At 44.1% G+C, this 11,225-nt stretch overlaps 1 protein-coding gene across 1 annotated transcript; it reads right to left on the bottom strand.

Annotated features, from left to right (window-relative positions):
- Window positions 1–1,035: 1,035 nt before the first annotated feature.
- Window positions 1,036–6,925, bottom strand: LOC142589671 (complement inhibitor CirpT4-like). Its single transcript, XM_075701205.1, has 3 exons — window positions 6,729–6,925; window positions 2,832–2,952; window positions 1,036–1,850 (listed from the first exon to the last, which is right to left on the bottom strand). The coding sequence occupies exons 1-3, from the start codon at window positions 6,832–6,834 to the stop codon at window positions 1,760–1,762; spliced, it is 318 nt and encodes a 105-aa protein (XP_075557320.1). The 5' UTR covers window positions 6,835–6,925; the 3' UTR covers window positions 1,036–1,759.
- Window positions 6,926–11,225: the final 4,300 nt, after the last annotated feature.

Raw genomic sequence — 11,225 nt, 5'->3', positions numbered from 1 at the left:
GATGGCATTGAAAGTGTTAGCCACTGTTGATTCACCGGCATCTCCGCAATAAAATGATGGCTATTGAGCGAAGGATGAGAATACGTGGTGATATGACAAACAAACAAATGGTGCGGCAAGAAAGCACATTTCGTAAACATGCTTAAACAGCAATAGTCAATATTTTATAAAGAAAAACAGCACACTACTCTATTGTTAACCCACAGAGAATGCTGAAACATAATAACACACGAAGACAAAGTTTAAAGGCATAGATACAATATCACTTTTAGTGAAGACGGTTATTAAAGCTTTCCCACCTGATAACTGTAATGATGTGTTATTCCGTGACCGAAGCAACTTTTCGAGGCTAAACGGTGATTTTCAAGGTCTATCAATGCTGCCTTCAAAGCACACCTTTGCTGACGAAACTTAGGAGAGCTTCATATAACGTGTTCCACGCTCTCCATGAATGACCGCACGTACAACAAGGCCTATCCTATCATACCATACAAAACGATACCTATATACGCCACCTCGAACCTGATACAATGAATGAGAGTCTAGGTCGCGGCCAGCACCAGCAGGGATCGGAAACTATAGATGAGTGCCAACTCTATAAAGAAGACTTTTAATCAAAACATCTCCAAGTAGCAAACTTGTGGTACAGACTTGCATAATATGTCGAAATGAAAACGTATAGAGTTGCGCTCAACTTTCGCATTAGGGAGTATCGTAATCGTCGGTGAATTTTCTGGTCTTCCTTTGTAATAACAGTCTTCGTAAGGCGAATCAATTCGCCCCTCTTCAAAGAGGAGGCACAGCAAATTGCTGCGAAGGCAAAAACTCAGGAAGTGGTCGATTTGCTCATCACATTTGCATAGTTGAACAACCTGAGTGACTCCACTCACACTGAGAAATGACATTTACCATACCTTCTTTTTTTCTTTTTATCAATTTATCAACTCACAAAGTCACGTCGATGTGTAGCTTATATATCATTGTGTGGTTAGCGCTCTAGTGCTGTTCAAAACTGTTTGCAGAAAGGCACAAAAGTCGAACAAAAATCGTTTATTGCTGCTCAAAGCTATTTGCAGAAAGACAGAAAAGTCGAATAAAAATAGTTTATTGGTATCCTTTGCTTGTAGTTTAGCAAGAGCACTCGTTTTCTGCATGACTACAAACACTTCTCTGTAGCTACCAACGGCTGCTTTCATTTATTTTTATGCATGTTTGAACTTTCTGCTACTGATGACCTGGAACACAGTACGGGCAGACACAGACGGGCAGTAACACAGGCGACTTTTGACTAACAGTACAAGCCATGGCGCAATCTCTCCAACACAAGACTGCACTCAAGACTGGCATTCAAGATTCAAGTTCACTAGGATTCATCGCAGCCCTATTCTTGTCGTCATCACCATCCCCCATCCCTCTTTCGTGGTTTTTCCCCTTTCCCAGCACAGAGCTTAGAAGGTTAGATTAGCTCAGACCGAATTCCCCGCCTTAATTCGTACAAATCAAATTCCTCCTCTTCCTTTAAATGGCGTATTTCGGCACCTTCGCAGGTCTGGTGCACGTAACCGCAATTTTTTTGTCAACAAAGTTTAAGCTTTAAATGTGCACCAAAGTAGGTCTACGCTAAACGCATGACTACATGTGACGAAGTTGGTGCTTGGCTAAAAATCTTCTAACCGAAAGAAAAGAACCAAAGCCATAGGTGGCGTGCTCGACTCTCCTCTTATCATTTGTCAAGTGACTATTATTATGTGAGGTGCAGTCAGTTGCACACAATCTTGACGCAGCATTCCGGATAGACGCCAGTGCCTTTGACAGTAACACAACCTGGACCTGGACGGACGACGCCGCAACTGCAAAGAAAAGCAAGAATGTTAACAATGCGGCCACAAATAGCATGGACTTACTAGCGTAAGGGGACACTGTGCTTCTGCAAACACCTCATTTTTTGGTGCTTTGGCACAAGCAGAAATCATCAGCTTAGCGCCAGTTTAGAGAACCACGTTTTCAAAGTATCTGGCTAAGTGCATTGCTGTTCTAAGTAACACTCTGCAGTGCTTGATCTCTGGAGAGGGCATATAAGTGGGAACTGGAACCTCAATGTACTTTGCCACATATTTCTTAAGAACTGAATTAGTCTGGGAACTTTTGCTCAGTATACATGCCATTACATTATTACGCAGGTCCATTTATGCGATTGGAACACGTGTTTTAATGCGAATAATTAGCACTAACTACAGAATAAGGGACAAGTTACAACCTTGGGCCACACTGGCCCCACATTGGACGACCTTGGGCCAGCATTGGGTGGGCAACGTCTCCACTTCTAATGCAACCTGAGCTGTTAGTAGTGCCATCATCACCTTATGGCAGTGGCAACGGCTATGCAAAGATTGACGCCCGCTTCCCGCCCCCCTCCCGCTTTATCAATCACTTCTGGAGGCGGAATGCTGTGCATGCTTATAAGAAATAACCCCAAATTTTTGTCACCTCGTGTGGAGATACGAAGGACTCAATACATTAGGGGAAATGTAGTGGCCTACGGAGGGCTCGTCATTTGAGGACTCGGTCCAACCATAGGCTGCCATCGAACATGCAGTTTACAATTGAGCGTATCATGTGAAGCCTCCAAAGTGATCCACACTAAGCGGCCTTCACCTTACCCACTTTCCAGGAAGGGGACAGGGTCATTATTCAAATATAATGTTGTTTCTCTCTCTGTCTCTAACAGCGAAAAGAAATGAGAGATAAGCATCTTTATTTGCCCGGTTCACAAAAAATTGCATTGAGGGATGTAAGACAAACTCAACATGAATGCACTGCGAGAAACGAACCCTGCTAGAACGACTTCGCCGGCTTCTGCAGTTTCCAAGTGACAACTCCATTCCTCGCAGGGATGCTCCAGTTTCAGAGGCTCAGATGGTGATACCTCCGTCCCGTTGTGCTGGCATTTACCTTGGGAAAAATCGACGAGGAACGATGTCGTATAAGTTAGCGCCTTACATATGCACATTTGGCGAAATAGCTATGATCGCGTTATTATTAACGCATCACATCTTGGCCATGCACAGATTTACTTTCCATTTCATTTTTATTTTATTACCTTAAAGAACTCTGATAAAAAGGGGCGTGGCGTAAGGGTTGGGCCCACACGTAGGGTGGTCCTTCGTTTTCGGGAAAAACCGGATAAGTGCTAATTTTTGCATCCCGAACAAAATTTCTATAAATTAGGTTAAACCCGATTTCTCCTGGAAAGTAGTCCTTTCGTAAATAATAATAATAAACGCGCATGTTATAAAACTAGTAAACGCTACCCACGTTTTGTGAGCAAGTGGTCAAGATACATCATAGTATTATAAATATAAAGATACAGTGTATGCTACGCTTTTCCTGAAAATTTCCTGACACAAATAAAAACTGTAATATAGTCAGTGCCTGTAGACTTTGTGTGAACGAAGGCATGTTGTTTTCTTTACTAGCCACGTTTACATTAATAAGAAAATGCGCCATCGCAACGCAGTTTCCGCTCGTCGCATACACGTAAATGGCGCGGGAAGCGAATTAACGCAGTGTTGGCGCTCTAGTATAGCAGCGACGTTGAGAGGACGTTTACCCCACCTATGTTGCATACAAAGAACAGTGGATGATCTGTCTAGTTTTCATGCTAATAATTTTGTTTCAAGAGCATAAGTTTATACCAGTAGAACAGGACGTCAACCGACGACGACTAAAGGCCCGGCACATGTTCGATTGACATAGAAATGTTCCCAATTCACGTAATAAAGTTACTCTACAAGGCCTTCTCTTAAGACAAATAAAATCATCACACCTCCGGCGAAGCAGGTCTGTGCGCTCTAGTACTGACACGTTTTTCTTCTGTGTTTCATGTGTGCACATGTTTCCTTTGAGTTTCCTTTCTCAAAGGCATTTTATACCTCAGTGAGACATTGACATTGTTTATGACTATTTGGTGCCTTCACAGACTGTGTGGCAGCACCTCCCATCCAAACAGTTCTCCAAGGTTCATTATTTATTTCGTTTGCTTTCTTTTCTTTTCCTTTCTTTTTCTTTCATATCCCTATTCCTACTCACCAGTGTAGGGTACCGAACCGGAGAGACGCTCTGATTAACCTTCCTGTCATTTCCTTGCTTTTACTTAAGTCTCTATTTTCTTTGTTAAAAAAGTGCGGAAAGCAATGAAGCTATCACTAAACACGTCTCTATTGTTTTAATGATGTGTTTCTCTTTTCAAATGCCTGACAATGAGGATTTGCTCGCCACATGATTTGCAAGAAATTCTCTTTAATATTACTTTTTCTTGTTAATGACTTCGGTTGCTTCAATAGGACATTTGTGTACAAAAAAGAAGACCACTGCTTTTGTTAAGCATTTCTTAAAGTCTCCATAACAATCCCAAATTCGGGCCTAAATAAGAAAACAAGATCCATACTTTCTCCCAAGTTTTCCTATTTAAAAATAAGGCCCGATTTTTAACACCCGAATTTTAGAAAAAGCATACAACTCCAAGGACAAAGGACCTTACCCATACACTATACAAATACATTAGTAAAATATACATCAGCGATACATGCCCACTCGAGTTGTATAATGAACTTAAGTATAATGTGAGATGCAAACAGGTTATATACGTAAATACAACAATAAAACGGCTTCGATTCCCGCACCAGGATGAATTTGTCTTTAACTGCAAAACATCGTTTCTGAGAAGCTCGTCCGGGTTTCTTTTGAAGCTCCGCGCTGCAATTAGCGTAGATAACAATTTTCCCTTTCATAAATAAGACAGATATTCGAGAACGCAGGTGATTACTTAAATCGTCAAAAAATGATGCCGGCCAGCCTATAATATATAGCAATGCGCTCGGTAAGGCCGTCCCAGTTGGTAGCTGCTCGGTAAAAGAAGGACGCTGAAAATGTCGTCGTATGGAGAAGTGGACGGCTAACATGAAGAAGGGTGACTAATGCTATTGGCTGTGCGCAACGGGGCAGAGAAGTATGGCGCGCGATTACGTGATGAAAAGTAGAACATAAAGAACAGTTCAGCATAGTAATGCGGTGATGATGGGAAAGGAGTTGGATGTCAGATTGCGCATTTGTGGACATAACACATATTATACGATTGTGAGGAATGGGCTCACTGTGTAACAGTTTCTTCATATGCACGCTGTTGTTAATTTTTGGACGCCTGCAGAACGTTTCACTACACTTGGGGAAAGTGTGCGTTTGTTAAATAGTTTACGGTTAGAGCTATTTTACATATCGAAAGAAACATCTTAAAATGTGTTGACTGTAACATCTTTGGGTGAATTTTCGCACGTATGCCGAAAAACATGCCTACTGGTGGTCTATTAACATTGAGTTGCAAGAAAATGCATACAGATGTTTTAAGGGGGAGGTGGGTTGCGTTAGGGGAAGTCCTACAACAAAAACAACACATCTGAACGATTTCTTTCTGGTTTACTCATGATATATGTGTATTTCATGTATCATGGTATCTTCATCTTGAAAACAATGGTCAACTGTTAATGCTGCCTGCTGAGTCACTGCGGCATAGTTGGGGTATCGTCAGCTGTCCACCAAATGAGGTCGGAAACACCTCACAAACTTCATTTTCCGACATCATCCTATTACAGAAATTATCATTTGAGTGGTATCAACCCTATAGCAGCTGTGAACCGGCATCAGCGAGTGCTAGCATTAGTCACCTGTTAATCTTCATTGCATTCTGTGGAAACCTTTAAACCTCGCAAATACGTCTTACAAGTGATTTGATGATAATCACAATGGTTAATATTACGTGACAAGGTATAAAGTGCCCTCCACTTGATTAATTCGGCTCACCCGATTGACAATCATTCTCTCCCTGGCCGGAACTACCAAAATAACTACATATTATACATTAAACCTAACTTGACAGTGTGCTATGAACACCCCAAATAACATGAAATAAGCAGACCCAACAAACGTTTTGGAATCTATGTGGGGCGAAGCATTGTGTAATGCTCGTGCCTAAGTTTGTCACTGTTCACAATTACGTTGGTGCACATCGTATGAAATGAGTGTAGGGGTTGCGTCTGTGAAGTTCACTCACGTTCCAACGTATGCGATGGATCAGCATAATTCATTTGCGCCCAAGTATGACTTTGCGTTTCGCGGCATAACGCTTATGTGCCTGTTCAGCGAGACGCCTCTTGGCTTTTACTTCCTCGTCAGAATGCACTCCGGTCTCATGACACGCACCCAATATTAACCCCCCCACCCCACCCCCAATACAATGGACGCGTAAGGCGCAGCTGTTCTCAGTGATCACGTGATTTACTAGGTGAGGAAAGGGTGAAGAACGCGAAAGCCCGGGGACGAGGCTAGTCATGCTTCGCTTTGATATGTTTCAGTCGTCCTACCCCTTGCATCACTACGTCACATCCATTCTGCAAGATTTGGCAAGAGTATAGCCCGTATACCCAGTTGCGCAAACCGAGTTGCACGTGCTCAGTGCGGTAGTGGTCGTTTAGAGCTTCACACCTCTCTTGTCAATGGCACAACCATTCTTGGGGATTGGCCAAGCGCAGGTACATACCCAGTCACCAAGGTTGTCTACTGAGCCAGACAGCAGCCAGCCAGCGACAAGTTGTCCATTCGGGGAGATATCTTGCGCCAAACTCAGGGCAAGAGTCAAAGAAAGCTTGGCTCTAAAAAAAAAAAAAAACACTCACCGTTTTTTACGGGAACCCGTGCTCTGGCGAGGTACCCTTCGGACCGATGCCACTCGGAGACGACGATGATCACTATGGAAACAAGAACGGCCGTGTGCATGCGCATGATGCCGATTCGATGCTGGCTGACTGCAGAGTGATTCTGGACTCCTCGAGTGCCCTGCTAATACATCTAAGGTATCAGCTCGACGACGCACGCGGAGCTCGATATTTTCTGAACGCCGCTGCAGGATATACGCTGTCAATTTCAACAGTTTTCCTCGATTCCTTGGCGCCGACGTTGCATGCGTATGCGTCGTCGCCTCACCAGACAAGTTCCAAAGTCAAGGCCTCTTTGGCTCGAGCAAATATCGGCGCTGCCGCATAAACAAGGAAACCGCCGGTTGAGTTATGAGCCGCCATGGCATATCTTGACCACTTGCCGTGAGACTACAGGGTGTCGCGCATAAACAAAGACAAGTTTAGCCTCAGACGAGAGTTCCCCGCCATTATATACATACATATATGAAGCCCTAATCTTTCTCCTCGGAAATATGCAACGCTGTAGAAGTTATAGCTAGATCTTGCGCCTGCCAACTGCTTCTCAAGAAATCACACAGGTTTCTGCGCAATTACAGCGGTTGGTAAATGATCAGCAAGGCGCCGTCTGCAAACGCTGCAAGATGTTGTCCCGAGCCTTTCAGCAACTTATATTTGCTTTCGATGCTGAATTTAAGTGTTCGACGTAGTTAAGCTTTCAAAGCCCGCCTTTGACTACTTTCTGCGAATGTTTTGACGAGAAGGGTTTTGAGTGCTTCTCACGCGATGCACTTTGGACAGGATACATTCACTCTGCTTTTTATAACAACCCCGACTGTATAAAATAATTATTTTTTATTCGCTTTGCCGCTGCTGCTTCAGCAACCAGCTGCCACAGCGGCAGCGTTCGTGGGTCTTTTTTTTTTCTCCCTCTCTCGGTTATTCTGGACGTCCCCCTCATACATATGGCTGAAGAGTGTTTACACGTCACCACGTGAAACGTCAAAAACTCAAGCGAGCATTCGCAAAAAAAAAACATTTTAAAACTAGAACAAATTTAGGAGGAATGATGCAGGATATGAATCGGCTCATCGCTAACAATCCCATCGGGACGCTGGGGCTCCAAGTTATAGAAATTCATAACACTACTTGATACAACAATTTCTTTCAAGTATCGCTTGCTATGATTCGTTCATTCCGCGGCAAAAAAGAACAAGAGATTTTGCTCTAGATGACGTACATTTGTTGCAGCAAGGATATTAAGGTACACTTTGTGGTATCACTGCGTCATTCTGTAGAAAACAAGGCTAGCAGCCAACACGCTTGCAGTGGAAATAAGGATGAGGGTGCTGTCCTGTGTACGAGCTCTTCGGCAAGATAGTCACCTCATAGTCCAATGGATGGCCATATCCAATGGCAGGAAAGCTAGCAGTGCACATATAGAAAATTACCATCGCATAACGTGACCAATCATCGCCACAAAAAGTACAAAGGAGAAGCTAAACACCTAATCAAAAGTACATACCAATCTACCGTACAATCTTTTGATGTAGATTTCATTTAGGTGCATAATCATCGGACTTAAATGTGCAATTGGCAAAAAACAATTTCTGCATTTTTGATCTTACACAGGAATTTTTAACAAGGTATGCAGGCCTATGAGTAAAACATGTCCAATGGCCCGGCATCACACGGTGCAACAACATATCGCATAATGTGAAAATTTATCTCAAAATTCTTTTGCGATCTACCCTGGAGAACATCACAGAAAAGAACGGCGTCTTTTTAGTTAATAAAGTAGTGTTCAATAGTTTCAGGCGTCTTACCGAGGTGACAGTTAACGGGTGAAAGTAATTCTTTGTCTTTGTTTGAGGCCATGTTCTAACTGGAAAAGTTTCAGTATGGAGCCTGAAAAAGAAAAATGTTGTGGAAACTTGTGTGGCGACTGTCCCCTCCACTTCCCCCATCCCATTCGCTTTTCTTTTTTTGGAGGGGGGGAGGTATTTGTGCACTATGCTTAGCTGTGGTAGTGTTAGCCAGCGCCGCTCGTGACAACTACGGTGGATATGAAATACCCTAGGAAGCGTCACGTATTTCGTGAGCTTAGCAGCAGCTCATTGGCCTGCAAAGCTTTATACAGCAGGCAAGGCATCGCCTAGAGATAGCCAGGCTGCCGGAGTCGAAACCAACGCTACGCAATAAACGTGATAAATCAGGAGAACAAAGGGGCTACCTTTTAAAGATGATGCCTTTCTTGGCGAGTTGCCCCACTTTTCCGTATAGGGTTTGTGTGTTTCTTGGTTCGTGGGCCGATCCCGAAGTTAGTGCAGTGTAAAACTGTGGGCCGATACCAGCTGTACCAGCGGTACCGATAGTATTGGTAACGGTGGTAACGTTCATGCGTTTTCAGTCGTAGCTGTAGTAAGAACATGTTCTCGCATCCTTTCCTCGTAACAGCTATCGTTTTGAGGCGCTGTCGTTGAAACGCTGTGTTTTTGGTCAAAGACGCAGACGCTGTCGTTTAAGACGCTGCGAGCCTTTCAGAATGGGTTATATGCCGCACATATTTTGTTCTCAGCCCCAACTCGCTCAGGAAGACATCAGCGTCAAGTTGAGGTTCAATCGCCTTCCAGCATTTTAAAGCTAAGCTGTCCTTGCGAGCCATCCCGGACTATCCTTACTGTGGCTACCACATGCTGCTGCTGATGATTGTCGTTGTCGTCATGATTATTATTATTATTATTATTATTATTGTTGTGATTGTGATTGTGATTGTGATTGTGATTGTTGTTGTTGTTGTTGTTGTTGTTGTTGTTGTTGTTGTTGTTGTTGTTGTTGTTGTTGTTGTTGTTGTTGTTGTTGTTGTTGTTGTTGTTGTTGTTGTTGTCGTCGCCGAATAGCTCACACTCGGCTGCAGGAAGGCGGCGCCATCTAGGAGCGATGGCTCACGCTACTTCGCCCACAGCACTAGAAGGTAGAGGGGTGAAGCCGGCCAGCGCGTGCGCCTCGTTGGCCACTGGTGGAGAGGGCAAAGGGGCCGCAACGCGGAGCCGCGATGAGACGGGAGAGAGCTAAGGCACCGGAGGAGATGGCTTCACGTTGCGAATGCGTTGCGCCTGCTGGCAACCGCCTGGACGGTCGCATTTGCGCCTCCAAGGGAAGGTCGGGTACCCCAAACAAACGGCGCAGAATGCCACCTTGCCTCTTTTCAACCCCTACATGGCTGGTTATGTTGAAAGGTGCATTGCATTGCAGAGCTTCTAGTTCGAAGCATCCTTGATCTAGATGAGAAAGTGCGCGTGAGCTCTGCCTCGTAAGCTTCGCTGTGTGCGGATTCCAACAGGTCATGTTAGGTGTGCTGCGTCTTTTTGCATTAAACACCCAATAAAGAAAACAGAAAACCATATGCTGAATGTTGCATAAATGGGAGCGACAGATGCAAATTGTAGCACGACCCTTCTTGCAAAACCACTGACCAGTCTCAGCTCGAATACCACACAAAACTACCATTTTGTATGAAATTCAAAACTATGTTTTCAGACATCACTTACCCCGATTCGCCCACAATAATCCCAAGTGAATGTCGTACGCGGTGATGCCAATAAAAGCATACCAATTCCACTGCAACGAAGTGACAGCATACAACACAACTCAAAACACAGATTACACTGCAATGAAGCGATGGCGCCATCTGTCGTTACTATACCACTTTACTAACCTAGTGTAGTAACGTTGGTCATGGCTACGGTGAACACCGTGTTTTCACCGTAGCCGTGACAGACGGCGCCACCATTTCGTTGTAGCATAATTGAAAAATTTTTGAGTGGCATCATCGCAGACGACACCCACTTCGGTTTCATCGCTAACAAAACTGGCAAGTAATGCCAACAAGTTAACTAATGGCCGCAAGCAAACTCAACTATAGTCAATGCGGTACCTATGTTTGAAATTTAAGTGAATATCAGCTAATTGTATTGCAGGAAGAGTCATGTATAGCTGGCTTATAGCTCTTAGTTAAGCAACATTGAGTATGTGCGAAATCATATACGCGTATAGAAAGTATAACATATCGAGAGGGGCTTGTAAAAATTCGGGGCTGCAGTGAAATTGCACTCTCATATAGAGCATACACACACACACACACACACACGACCCCAAAGAAAAGACCATTCGTTCATGTGTACGCAAACTAGGCCTTGCGAACCGATGTTTACACACTAAGAGCTCATTAACAGGCAGCCCACTTCAAGAGTGTGCTGGCCAGTTGCCAACGATTAAGCGAAAGGAGCGAGCGAGATCGTGAAGAAGAAAATGAGGGCGGTGCGGTATAGAGAGGGTGCAGCTCAATACTAAATGCATGCATGGCATGAAGTCGGGATAGCTTGGCTCGGCTTACGAACTAACGAGATAGGCTTGCGCGTTCAAGTGGCTCGCAGTCTAGGGACAGTTAAGTCCGTCCGCTCTTCAAGAAGGGGACAG

This window comes from Dermacentor variabilis, chromosome 8, assembly GCF_050947875.1.
Source record: "Dermacentor variabilis isolate Ectoservices chromosome 8, ASM5094787v1, whole genome shotgun sequence".
NCBI lineage: Eukaryota > Metazoa > Arthropoda > Arachnida > Ixodida > Ixodidae > Dermacentor > Dermacentor variabilis.
The sequence above is the reverse complement of the archived record's forward strand: the minus strand, read 5'-3'. Positions and strand labels throughout refer to the sequence as shown.